A 13,872-nucleotide genomic window follows, 5' to 3' on the forward strand; every position below is an offset into this window, starting at 1 on the left:
TTGTTAATAATGTATATTAAACACGAACATTTAAAAATAACTATAGGAGACAATTAAAGCTATTTATGATTTAGAACTCAAAATCGTTTATTATTAAAAAAATACTTTGACCATTTTTGTCAATATTTATTTTTTCATTTATTTTAATCCATTAGTACAGTTTCAGTTAAGACAATTTCGTATGATTAATCTGTAAGTATAAATAAATAAAATGAATTATAAATAATAAACAAAACATTTGGCGGCATAAGTTGCAAGCTAATTGGCAGTACATTATGTAAGAAATCTGACATCGCTACGTTTAGAAGGAAATCCGGTCAATCGCGGAAAAAGCAATAAATCTTGCCTAGCCGCAGATAGAGAGATCGGGGTGTGGGATGGCTGGGGAGGGGGATTGGGGCGATATGCGTACAGGAGCGAGTGCAGGCAGATCAATAGGCGAGCGTCCTGCCTCTCCCAATCTCCAGCCCACCACTGAGGCACTCGCACACCACTCGTTGAACCGACGGCGACGCGGACGCTCCTGTATCGTATCCCAGAGTTTCACTGCGAACGTTCGAAATGGAGGTAAGTTTCAACTATCCCGCGAAATGTTTATATTTTTAATTTCAATAAATAACAGTGGCGTAGGAATTTTAGGAATACGATTTGTAAATTAAATTCAAAATATTAATTTGCTACGATTTACTTCAAAGTTTTCAAACGGATAATTTACTTAGTTTTGTTTTGTGAAAATTAATAAAAAAATAATCTTGTGATTGTTAAATGACTTGTAATTTCAGATTGTGATTCAGATATATATATATATATTAGTTAATGCGTTTTATCATAAGAATGCGAAGATTAATTTAAACATGTTTATTGTAAATAAACAGATTTCTGCGTAGGTAAATAACACGTTAGTAAACATTTAAGTGATTATTATCTTCTTCTACGTTTATTTCTTTGCCTTTCAGATGGTGATAGGTTTTGAATTAAGTTACATAATACGTAAATAACTCGATGCGCAGTACTTGGCCACATTCACGGGATTGTGACTCAAGTTTTGTTTCTGTGTGCGCGTTTTTCGTACTCGCGAAAATATATGTAGTTGTTTGCTTGGAATTATATTATACCATTTTTTTATCCCTTTATATTTGGTGTCTAATATTCTGTGCCGTGTATTATAATACGTTTCTAAATGTATACAATTATAACTTAATCAAAATAACAATTTCATTTTGCTTTTACAATCATATTTTCTTATTATTACTATTATAAAATACACTTGTATTTCTTTAAAATATATCAAATGATTAGTTTTTACTTTTAATTTGAAGCTAAAATAAGTATTTAAAAATAAATATTTTGAAACGTATTATAATATTCTTAAAGTGGTGATTACATTATCAAATATTTATAATAAAGGTGTTCTTTATTTTATAATCTTGAATAATCGGAGATATTTCTCGTGTAGCTTTTAGGAATAATTTGAGACGAATTTGATAATGTTTAAACCACTTGAAAATTTTGATATATTTATGTGTACTTTTCAGATTACGAGTCAATCTACGTTTCTATATACTGAATTACAATTTACTATAATATAAAGTACAATGAATTTTGATACAAATATTTTTCAGACATTAGTAAATAAATGTTTCTATATACAAAAATAATGTATGGTATATACGAAAACATATTGGATAAATCTTAAATATTAAATAAAATATTATAGCCTATAAAAAATAATAATGAGTTACATATATATTAATATTAAACATTTAAAATATTACTGTATATTTAATATATACATTTTTATTGTAAACAATATTTTTGACAAAGGTTTTTACAATATATTTTAAGTAATTACCGATATATAAATTTGCGTCTTCAAAGATTATAAAATGACATTTTTTTACTACTACTAATTACAAAAAAATTATCTAATCTGTTATGCTCGGAAAAATGTAAAATAGAATGAAAATATCTTCATTGATGAGATAGTTATGATAATTCATATCTACCGTCAGTCCAAAATTAATATTGTACATAGGGTCAATTGTAGTTTGAGCAGAGATTTAGCTGATAATAACTCTGCTCTGTATGTTTGTAAAACAACAAACATGGCAAGAATAATACGGTGTCACTGGTCACAAGTGAAATGACTTGTGGGTTATAATTAGAAATGGTTACTCGGCGAGTTAATCATAACAGAGTCATTGACTGCTCAGTGTCTTCGATAAATCATTATTGTTTATTTATATTCCTTTAATTCAATAATATATGTCATACTTATGACACATTTATTTGTTTTATTTTACGAATCCATTTTCTAAACACTTAAAATTGACTAAAATGGACAATTAAAAATAGACTGATTTAAAATTTCGTTTAAAGACATGGCAAAATGATGACTAGTTTATTAATAAGGTTGTCACAGTATTTTTCAAGATTTTATCTATCTCTATCTACTATAGACCCGCTATTAGGTTTCTGAAAGGTCGGCAACGCGTACGTAATGCTCTATGTAGATATCTCAAGCGTTCATAGGTTGTGGTAAGCGTTTACCATCAGATGGGCCGTGTACTTACTTGCACACTTGTGCAATCGTGATATAAAAAAAATTGTAAAAAAAAATTGTTGTCGGTTTTGTGAGTACCCTCTAAAAGTAACAATTTATAAAAAAATATAGGTACTTAAAATCAACATCATTTTATATTCGTATATAATTTATTATCTATAGTTCCAATTAATATTCATATGAGTAAGCAAATTTACTCATATGTATTAAATCAACGAAACAAGTAATTGATTCTATTTGCGTTTTACTGTTTATTCGCGTATAAATTTTTAATTAAAATATGATCGAATCAAATTGTAGAGAAGTTATTACTAAATAATTATATTCCATTTAAGTACTTAAAAGTTCTGCATTTCAATATTAATTACATTTTGGAATGAACTAAACTGCAATTTGTGTAAACACAAATTGAAACGTATTTTCATTTCGTTTAATAAAAGCTCTTTGCGAATGAAATTGCAATACGAGAATAATTTCGCGTTTGATGCTGTAGCGAAATATTTTGCCATGCTATTTTTCGCAGAGCATAATTATTTCTCTGTTTATTAAACATCGCCGTTATTTATAGACTTCTCTATATTTGCAGTGGTTTATTAACTACAACAAATTACACTCTATATTATATTTATACAAATATAATAAAAGTGAATAATTTGTTCGTCTGAGCGCGCTAATCTCTTAGAGTACAAATAGGTTTAGAAAAATCTTTGGCTCTAAGTTAGCCTAGTTCCCGAGAAGGTATATTAAACACTTCTGTCTGTTCCTTCAAAACTACTGTCATTCAATTAGTATGTAGTTCAAAACACCTACTCCATAAAAAGAAAAACAAAGTCTTAAGCAAAGGATAGTTTGTAATATTAATTACTCATCTATATACATAATAAGTTCAATTACATATGATATGGGCTGATATTGTGGAGTAAAAAAATAAAATCTTTAGAAGGTCATTTAATTAAAAATAAACTGTACATGTAAACAAATAAGTACATTGAAGATAAGACGATGATATGTTTTTTAAACATCCAAGGCAACATTTATTTTTACTAATACAGGCTAGCTTTTTACTCGGGCTTTGCCTGGGTTCTCTTTTCACTATTATATTATATATAATATTAATATTGTCTTCATAAAATAGTAATTATGTTTATATATAACTAGTAATTATATCAGTAACAATTATAATATTACAAACTATCTGAGCAGGCCATTAAGTACTCAGTATTCAAAGAAACCTCACTTAAACTTTTTATTTTATTGAACAACTGGAAGGAAATAAACAAAACACTTGCTTCAATACATCAATGAAGATCGCGTTCAAATCATTAGAGTCATTTCAAACATGCACGCACAGAAAATTATACTAAAAATAAAAAAATATTTTTATTTCTCTGTTAAGTAGGAGTTTTTATAATTAATATAATACAAAAACGTCCTTGGGACTTTATTATATTTAATATATTATAAGTACATTATTATTAGTATTTTAATAACTTTACTTCTTAAAGACGAGTTATTACTACTTACCTACCGGTGCATAAGAAACACGCTTAGAGACTTATTTGTATGGACCAAGGATTTACAGCATTTAATTAAAGTGAATTCTAAGTAGTTTTCTCATTTCTTTAGACGTCTGTAACGCTCGGAGGAAAACTCGAAAGGACGCTATTGTTTCAGCAACATTGTTCATATTGCTGATAATAACATCCACTTTTATAACGACCTATTTCATAGTTTGTATTCATTCAACATAATATTTAAATTTGTATAACATTTGATTAAAACGGGTTGGTTTTGTTTCTTGTCCTATTCATTTTCAAATACAGTTCTATTGCTACTTTATTCTTGTTCTATATCTCTTCTATTACTCCTCTATTCCACTTCTATTACAGTCATATTCCTCTTTAATTTCTCTTCCTTTTTTCTCTACCTCTATTACTAGTCTTATCCTATTCTATTAGTAATTTGTTATATTTTAATTTGCTTTGATATTAGTATAAAAAACATATATCTATATACCTTCTCACAAAAATATAACAATAAATATTATTCTTAATTACATTAATACTTATAATAAATGAAATAAGTTTTTTGTATAACAAAGACTTTACCATAATTGTTATATGCAGAACAAACACTGGTGGTGGTTCGCTGCTGGGCTGATTCTGCTGTCTTTGGCACTCGTGTCCGCCGACGGCGAAGTGTCGGAAGAAGGCGACCACGAAGTTCTTGTACGGACTGAGAGGGGTGCTAAAAATAGAGGTATGTATTTCGGGATACCGAAACGAACGCATCCATCGTGTTGCACTAACACGAAATATAGACTCTACATTTTTTTAACTATTCTCTACAATATTACAGTGGTCATAGACAAATTATTATTGTATAATATTAAAACATTATTAACTGAACTTCAGAAATACATATTCTGTATGAATTATTTTATGAATATGACGTTCTCTTTTTTAAATAGATACTATTTCTTAAGGCGCGGAACTAAGAGTAGAATGTATTTGGAGTCGGTACAATACATTATATATGAATTATTTTATGAATATGTAATTTTTTTTAACAGATACTTTTTCTTAGGTTGTTGAAATTAAAGTAGATTGCTTTTTGAGATACCGCAACAAGTTGTTTTTATTAGATTAGATTTGAATCAATGTAAGTTTTACTAATTACAATGGTAACTATTTATAGTTAGAGGGTACTATGTACAAAGTCGTACCTTTGTCACACCTATTTCAGCTGCCAAGTTGAATTAAAAGTGTGTTTCGGTTGTAAGGTGAGTCATTCGGAGACGCGGCAGAGAATTTATAGGGTATTGAGACATGACATTTTAGTCCCCTAAAATTCAGCGCATGAGTACCGGCGGCATATGACGACATGATGTCGGTGCTGCAGTTCACATATCTATATAACGGTTACCACTTACTGTTTTGTTAACCAGAAGCTTGCCGCTATGTGAGGGGTGCTTGGTCAGAATGTGATTCCAAAACTAACATCCGCTCTAGGATGTTGACTCTGAAGAAAGGTGATCCGGACAATTGCGAGCGCACTAAGACTATACAAAAGAAGTGCAAAAAAGGTAACAGTATGAGTTAGAGATTTGGATTTAGCATAAAGTGACTTACAGTGATTTAAATATTAATGATGAGTATTTTAAAATTGAGATAACAGTTGATGAATATATGTATATATATATATATCGTAGATATTTAAATTATCCTTACGTGAAATTTATTTCTATTTTATTTAGAAATTATATTATTTTCTGCCACTGATCCCACATATATATCAATTTAAATTATAAAGTCGTAACTATTAGGTACATGATCTCATTAATAGAGTATTAATTTTGATAGATGGTTATTGATTATACAGAAATAATTATCATAATTGCCTATAACAAAAGATAAATTAGACATTGTTTATTTATATCTATCTTAGAAGCCATCCGTCATAGTTGTATGTACTTAGAATATGGAACTGCGTAATATATATGTTGGTTTGAGTTATATTCTACGTTTTGTTCCGGTGGTTACCTTTTATGACATCCTGGGTAAGAAATGGAGCAGTGTACATTGTGTACTATTACTATATGAGTGTAATAGTTAAAAATATAATATGTATTTTATATATTAATAAGCTCTTACATTGCTTGGCTTATACTCGTGTTTAGAATATCGTCAAGTTATAATTCGTACATCTTTAGCCAAACCTTTTATTTGATACTTGACTTATATAATGAAAGTTCATAAAAGAATTCCGCCATCTTTGGTGATCCGCCATCTTAGATTTATAATTATAAACATTATTTTCCTACAAAACTTTACAGTTTGGGGAAATAAATCTACTTGCAAGATTTTGCCCCAACACACATACAAATATTGCATTTGTGTTTTAAGCTTGTCGTTACGAGAAGTCGTCCTGGAGCGAGTGCAGCCCTAACGGCGAGATGTCTAGGACTGACATGCTGAAGGCTAATAGTGACCCCACCTGTGATCAAAGCAGGCGTATAACTAAGAAATGTAACAAGAACAAACAAGTAAAGTCTACTAAAGACAAGGGTCAGTATGAGAAGTTGGGTAAAGGTCATCATTGGTAATCGGGTAATTAAATAATAAATAAATAACCCTGGACAATCCACAATCACTTCCTATAGCAGCAGCAACCCAACTAGAGCTTGTAGTGTACTTGTAGGTATAGACAACTGATAGCTATACGAGTTGGTAGGTAGAGAATGCTATTAGTACTAAACCGACCTTTAGAATAAATTAAATGTATAAGTAACCCGATTTCACCCTTCTCATCTTTTCATCTTTCGCTAAAGCCCTGCCGTCGTACATTCCTACTTCAGACGGAATCACCATTCTGATTTAGAAAAAAAAAACTTTACCATTGTGTTGTAAAGCGATCAAAATTGGAATGCAGGAATGTTAAAGATCTCAAATTGTCTACCTGTCCATCATTAGAAAAGTGCATGCAAGAATTCTTATAATTGCAAAATTATACACCTAAGTAGCGCTGGAAGGCAATCAAGTCAAATTAAGTTCACCTCATTTCTGTTTTGTTCGCATTGTACAGTCAGCTAAAGAAAAAGACTGTTCCGTCTAAATATGCTAAATTCAAAATTTCCAAATCTTCAAAATTTATAAGAATGTGTTTTTTGTGTGGAACTGGCTAATTCGGATTATTTTTAAAAGGTCTTATGAATCTTGTTCGGTGGTGGACTTATCAGACGCTACTGAAAAATGCGCGTACGCCTGTTACTTTCATAGCTTGCTAAAGAAATTGTTCTCTTTTGACACGAATAGTATGCTGTTGCTCACTGCATTTACTCTAATTTTTTAAATATATTCCTCGTTTTAAAATAGAGTAGAGTTTCTTGTCAATATATTTCGGCCCTTATTATATTCCAAACTATCCGTAGATTTTACTCATTATAAGTATCTGTTATAAATTTATATGAATAAGATTCCAATTATATTTAAAATCTTTGTTTTATTTTTCAGGTCGCCGAAATCGCCAGTAAGAAATTATCTACTATAATTCAGTTTAGATTTACACTGATTATAAGGATGTTTGTTGGTTCTAATTTATGTAATAGTGCCAAAATAGTGTGAAAACAATTGTTTTAATAACAATTGTCATTTTCAATTTTATTCTTAAGCCGTTTCGAGCTACAATATAAGTGTAATTTATCTCATAACAATGAATTATCTAATATACGAGTTAAGTAGTACATATTCATTTTATTGTCACTGATAAATCAGGTCTTTAATATTTAATTAAATAAATAAGTACTTAAGTAATGTGGGTTTTATTTATCTCTGACTTTTATTAGGTTTTATTTTGAGAGTATATTTATTTGTTTGTTATTGTCACACCTTAACTAATGATCATGAAATTCGAGATGGAAGATAGTCTTTTCGTCGATGAGAAGGACACAATTTTTTAAATATCAATAGAATTGTGGTGATGATCAGATTCAATCAACATATGACAAAATATACAATTAAAGAAATAACTTACATTCAATAATATTGGGATTACTGTTTTATATTGGTCTTATAGAGGTACCTTATCTTAATATATATCAGGTTAGAAAAAAAAATCAAAATAGTTGCTATTCATGTATATTGTTAAGTTTCTCAATTACTTATAAACTTTGATGATATTATTCGTACCTCATTCAATTTATCGAATAAATATTTATGCACCTATATTTAATACGTCTCCCGCTAACTATTGAATGAGATACAAACTCCACCATCAGAGTTTATTGTTCAATAAATTAAATAAATAAAATAATTTAATCCTTAACTACAATAAATATATGAAATACTAAATTGCGACATAAAAAATCGTATTACAAAATTAGAAAATAACTGAGTTTCGAGTTTGGACGCACTGTCTGTAATGCCTAATATGCTATCCGCCAACTATAACAAAAATTTTGTCGTTAAATATCACAGGTAAAATGTTTGTGCGTACGTCTGTCGCATTACTTGAACAGTTGTTTGGCGTAGTGCCATATCCTGAAGAAGTATTCATCACGTCGCAGCAGGGAGCCGCGCGCATACGAACGGATGTCGGCATCCATATTATGTTCACGGAGCCACGATGTCGTAGTCTGTGTACTGAATGACGTAGGTTCTGTCATCTCCGTATGTTCACCAGGCTCCTCGTCCGCGTGAGAATCTAGAATAAATATAAATTACATGTCGCATTAATACACCTTTATACCAAGTAAAGTCATTTAGGTAAATACTTCTACCTTACTCTTTTTACCGCTCAGGAATTTGCTTTATATTCAAATTTGAGTGGCGACGTTTGACACCGAAATTACAGGGTACAGGTATGATACTTTAGTCCTCCAAAGTGGTAATTTGTAAGAGATACTAAGAGAGATACATAACGACTTCATTTCCGTGTTGCTGTTCATGTGGATAGGCGACACATGAACAGCACTACGGACATCACGTTATCAAGTGATGCTAATGATATCGCTATTTCGTTGCCTTTTCAAAAGTGTAAGTTGTCATGCTTCTTTTCTTGTAATTTGACTGCCTAATTGCAACGAACAACGGAAATACAGCTTTTTTTTTTATACTACTATGGTGGCAATCATACGGTCCATCTGATGGTAAATGGCTACCGTAGCCTATGGACACCTGAAGCACCAGGGGTGTCACGTGCGCTTTGCCGACCCTTAAGAAATCATAATATGTGGTAACATGGGGTTCTTTAAGAATGGGTATTCTTAAAAAACCCCATGCTGTAGTCTCGTGAAAAAACCTCGGGGAAAAACAGCTTTCAAAATACGCTAGCTGCTTGGCGTCTAAAATAGGTAAGGAGAGCTACCCGCGCAAACGATTTTTATAATTTATTTCTGGTAAGATACATGTGTAGTATAGTTTTAAACACTCACCTTCTCCAGGAATCACTTTGAATGGTTCGTCGGACTCGAGAGGCTCACTGAGACCGATCTCATTGCGTGCAAATATTCTGATCATATAGGTGTGATTCTCATTTAGATCACGAATGTTGAATTTGAGTGTATGCGCGTCAACTTTTCCGACTTCCATCCACATGGTTTTAGTGACGTCACGAATGGCAATATTGTAGCCCAGCAGTGGCGCTCCACCGTCCCATTCTGGAGTACCCCACGACGTCATCCCTATATTGTTGCCCACAGTTCTGATCTCTAACGGGGCCGTAGGCGGGGATGGTACCGCTGTAAGTAGTAAATTGTAGTTATTTATCTTTACAATATTTTCCAGTATCTTCTATTCTTGAAACACGTTGATATAAATTTAAATGTATGTATTGTTTAAAATTTTAATAAATAGATGTATTATAAAAACTACATAGTCGGTACTACTATTTAATTTTAAAGAATTTTGCAATAACAAATACTACAAAGAATCTACAAAGATAATAATTTTTATGAATGTGTCTTCGAAAAATTTATATATATAAATGTACGACCAGACCCTACGTAACTTATAGTTATTGAAATTAAAAAATCTATAATATAATATTGTCCGTAGTAGTATATCAATAGTAGTAAATAAAGACAAAAATTATTACGTGGTGATATAACTTACTTGCATGCTTCTCCAATTTCACACTCTGGGACTCTGTCGGTAAACTCACACCGATTGCATTTTCTGCAGATATTCTGAACACTAATTCATCTTTCTCCTTTATGTTTTCAATACAATGTTCATATACAGAACCGCTTACTGTAATAATTTTGGTCCATTTTTTACCTTTTACATTCTTGTATTCAATTATATAATCTAAAAACAAATAATACAGATTAGTCCAGCCTTCAGAAAAATGTTCCTTACTTATTAACTATGTTATAGGTGAAAACATCGCCATTCACAAAAAAAAAACTTGAGTACATCAACCGGTTGTGCTAGACGGACTTTTATTTTAGACTTTATTTTATTGTAAATTAAGATATTTATATATATATTTCTGTTTTTTTCTTAAATAATAGTGTATTGATCTTGCTCCAATTACAAGAATTTAAGTAATTAAATTCTTTATTAGGCATAGTTGAGTATTATTATAAATGCTTGTAGTGAGATTAATTTTACAACTGAATAAGATGTACAGGCAAAATAAATCCTTAAATTTAATAAAACCGAAAGTAGATGGAATAGGTAAAACAGAATACGTCGTTGTATATGTTTCTTAATTTCTTAATATAACTTAAAAATTCGAATACTTATCATTTTTTATTACAATTATAAGAGAAATAGTAGAAAAAATTGTCTTACTTGTAATAACACTTCCACCATCGCTTTCAGGCGCAGCCCATTGTAGAGTCACAGATCTCGATGTAATTTCTTTTATGACAAAGTTGAGGGGCTGAGAAGGCGGTGCTACAATAATAGAAATACCAGTATAACAATCAGTACTAAAATACAAATTACGAAAGTTATTATATTATCGAGGTACATTTTGGACTAAGACGTCTTCTCAGGTTTTCCCACCAAGCAACTTGCTTTGTAAAATTCAGTTGAAAGGTTGGACAAGGCATCAAAATGAGAGGGTGTGGAGGCATGACATCGAATGCGTGGTACCACGGGTGTCACGCAATAATATGATTTCTGTGTTGCTGTTTATGTATATCGGCGGCAGTTAGCCCTGGAGATCTCGTGGATAGTAAACATTTTTATAGAAGAATTTTAAAAAAGAATTTTAATAATAAGTCGAGATAGGGTTGCAAATATACACACTACACCTAGTTTATATAAAATTATTATGCTTAAACAGTAATTGTACGCATGAAATATTTTATATTACTTACATAGTGTTTTTCCTATAGTTATTTTTTCATCAGAGGTATACGGCTGACTTGTGCCAATTTCGTTTCTAGCACATATTCTGAATTGATACGTAGCGTTGGCTATCAATTTCTGTATCCGGGCTTTAGTTTCGGTAACCGTTGCTATATGTGTCCACTTCTTGCCTTCTTGTTTTATTTCAACACTGTAATCTAAAATTGGTGAGCCACCATTCTTTTCTGAAGGATACCACGTGATGGTTAATGAGTCGCTGTTGACGCCGTATATGCCAAGAGGACCCAGAGGTGGTGATGGAACATCTGAAAGTTAAGGAGTAATGCATATAATTTAATAGAGCTCGTACATTTTTCCTTTAGGAAAACTGAGGCGTCACTCTAGATATAACAATATAGTGATTATATTTTTCTTTGGTTTGACCGCATAAAGTGGAAATATGTAAAGCATACGAAAAGATAGCAGGAAAATTCCCTCATATCATTTTAATTAAATAATGTGTAAAATAATTGTATATACCTAAAGCAGTCTTTATAACAATAGGTTCACTTTGTAAGGCTTCAGAGAAACCAATTGGATTTTGTGCCATAACCCGGAACAAGTATTCATAATGGTCATTTAATCGTTGTATACAATATGTTTCCACATCTCTATCAACGTCAGCAACCTTGATCCATTGATTTGTGTCAGGTTCGTGTTTCTCTATAGCGTATTTAGTTAATTCTAAACCACCATCATCAAGGGGTGGTTTCCATTCTATTGTCACAGATTCTCGGCTAATTTCTCGCATAATCACTGGACCTTCAGGGCGGCTTGGTTTATCTATAAAATAAATGACGTTTTGAAATAATGTGTAATTAATAAAAGTTTTAGTTGTTCATATAAAGTATGTACATAAATACGTAAGTAAGGAAATAATCAACTTACCATATACTCTTAGTGAGAGTTCTACTGAAGTAGAACCTGCTTTATTATAAGCTTCAATTGTATATTTACTAGTATGGTTCCTTTCTAAGTTTGATATTTTGATTGTGCTGGAATCTTCAGTGGTTATTATTTCTAATTCCGATGATCTCTCAATTTTGGAACCATTCCTGTACCATGAGACTTCAGGGGTAGGTATACCTTTAATGTATGCTGTAACAGACCATTCCTCACCAACTCTGCATTTCTGATTAATTTCATTTTCCGATACATTAATAATTGGTTTTTGTTGAACTTCCAGGTTGCAACTAGTCTCAGCCTCACCAAATTCATTTGTAGCAATACATTTATATTCTCCCTCTGATGTCGTAGTTGTTGTAACTACAAGAGTTGCTACTCTATTTTCATATGTGGCTTTTGCAGTTTTTAATTTCTTACCGTCTTTAACCCAAGTAACTTTAGGTTGAGGAATGCCACCAAATATACATATTAGTTCTACGTCTTCGTCAGGTTCTCCGACTAAATCTTTCAATGGTTTTTCAACTGTGGGTGGTTGAGATTTAGTAATCTTTTCAACTCGAACAAACTCTGTAACTTCCGAAGATTCACTCACACCAACTTCATTTATGGCGAATACTCTAAATCTGTATGATGACTTAGTTTTTAGGTTTTCAATACTATATTGAGTTTTTCTGATATTTTCAATAGAAAGCCATCTGGAAAATATATAACAAGTAAATAATTTTGTACCAGTTGTTGTATTATATTATTAACGAGTATACTTGTTAAATGAGTATGGAATTTTTACTATATTATATAATTGAATAAAAGAGTGAATAGTAAGTAATACACATAAAGATGCACGCTGGAATAGAACGATGGTTAAACCGCTCTGTTCTTTAATTGTTATTATTTTTTATTACCACATTGACGACTATATTCGTAGGCATATTATATTATACCACAGTTTTTACTTCATTATATATCAAAGTTTGTAAATTTCAGTTATATTTTAATTACATACAACGAAAATGTAACTTAAATTATCTATGAACATGAAAAAAAAACAATGAATGTTTACAATCTTGTCTGTTTGTTTGTGCGCACTAATCTCAGGAACGGCTTAAAACTTGGTATGGTTTACATTTTCAATTTCTTTAAAATAAATAATTGAGAATGTAATATTTATACGGTTACGCGAGCTCAGCTGGTTTTTAAATTACAGTAATATTATTAAATACATATTATCGTACTTTGTTAGTACGATAAGTACTTTGTTATGTAATTATCTTTAACTGTACTTACTCTGTTGTATTTATTTCTTGATATTCTACAATGTAGCAATCAATTTCTGAGAAACCTTTATTTTCAGGCACATCCCAACAAATGTTTACTGAGGTATCATCGGTTTCTAGAATGTTAGGTTTTCCAGGGGGTGATGGAATATCTGTAATAAATTTAAATTAAGCGTATAATGTAGTGCTTTAATTTTTGTACCAAATTTAATTTATTAATTTACAATTTTAATAAAACATTAATTATAGAAATATTATTTTAATAATAATC

General features: G+C 30.9%; 2 protein-coding genes across 4 annotated transcripts in view; one reads left to right on the top strand and one right to left on the bottom strand.

Annotated features, from left to right (window-relative positions):
• Positions 1-426: 426 nt before the first annotated feature.
• LOC131849349 (uncharacterized) lies at positions 427-7,875 on the top strand. 3 transcript variants are annotated; one of them, XM_059199411.1, is made up of 5 exons: positions 427-567; positions 4,690-4,822; positions 5,514-5,648; positions 6,469-6,672; positions 7,576-7,875. In XM_059199411.1, exons 1-4 carry the CDS (start codon positions 562-564, stop codon positions 6,666-6,668), a joined length of 474 nt encoding a protein of 157 aa, XP_059055394.1. In that variant the 5' UTR covers positions 427-561; the 3' UTR covers positions 6,669-6,672; positions 7,576-7,875. The 3 variants fall into 3 exon arrangements, with proteins under 3 accessions (XP_059055394.1, XP_059055393.1, XP_059055395.1); XM_059199410.1 differs by having other exon boundaries at positions 432-567; positions 5,511-5,648; XM_059199412.1 differs by having other exon boundaries at positions 434-567; positions 5,511-5,648; positions 6,469-6,630.
• A 291-nt stretch (positions 7,876-8,166) lies between these two features.
• The window catches only part of LOC131849129 (titin), a 115,579-nt gene continuing 109,873 nt past the window's right edge, over positions 8,167-13,872 (bottom strand). Inside the window, exons 50-56 of the mRNA XM_059199123.1 lie at positions 13,612-13,753; positions 12,310-13,022; positions 11,391-11,687; positions 10,858-10,962; positions 10,174-10,368; positions 9,495-9,800; positions 8,167-8,764 (exon numbers count right to left, since the gene is read on the bottom strand). Of these exons, the coding sequence (XP_059055106.1) occupies positions 8,568-8,764; positions 9,495-9,800; positions 10,174-10,368; positions 10,858-10,962; positions 11,391-11,687; positions 12,310-13,022; positions 13,612-13,753 (1,955 nt within the window). The 3' untranslated portion in view covers positions 8,167-8,567. The remainder of the gene's footprint in view (positions 8,765-9,494; positions 9,801-10,173; positions 10,369-10,857; positions 10,963-11,390; positions 11,688-12,309; positions 13,023-13,611; positions 13,754-13,872) is intronic.

The sequence above is a fragment of the Achroia grisella genome, unplaced genomic scaffold, assembly GCF_030625045.1.
Source record: "Achroia grisella isolate CSIRO2021 unplaced genomic scaffold, CSIRO_AGI_Agris_v1 utg640, whole genome shotgun sequence".
Taxonomy (NCBI): domain Eukaryota; kingdom Metazoa; phylum Arthropoda; class Insecta; order Lepidoptera; family Pyralidae; genus Achroia; species Achroia grisella.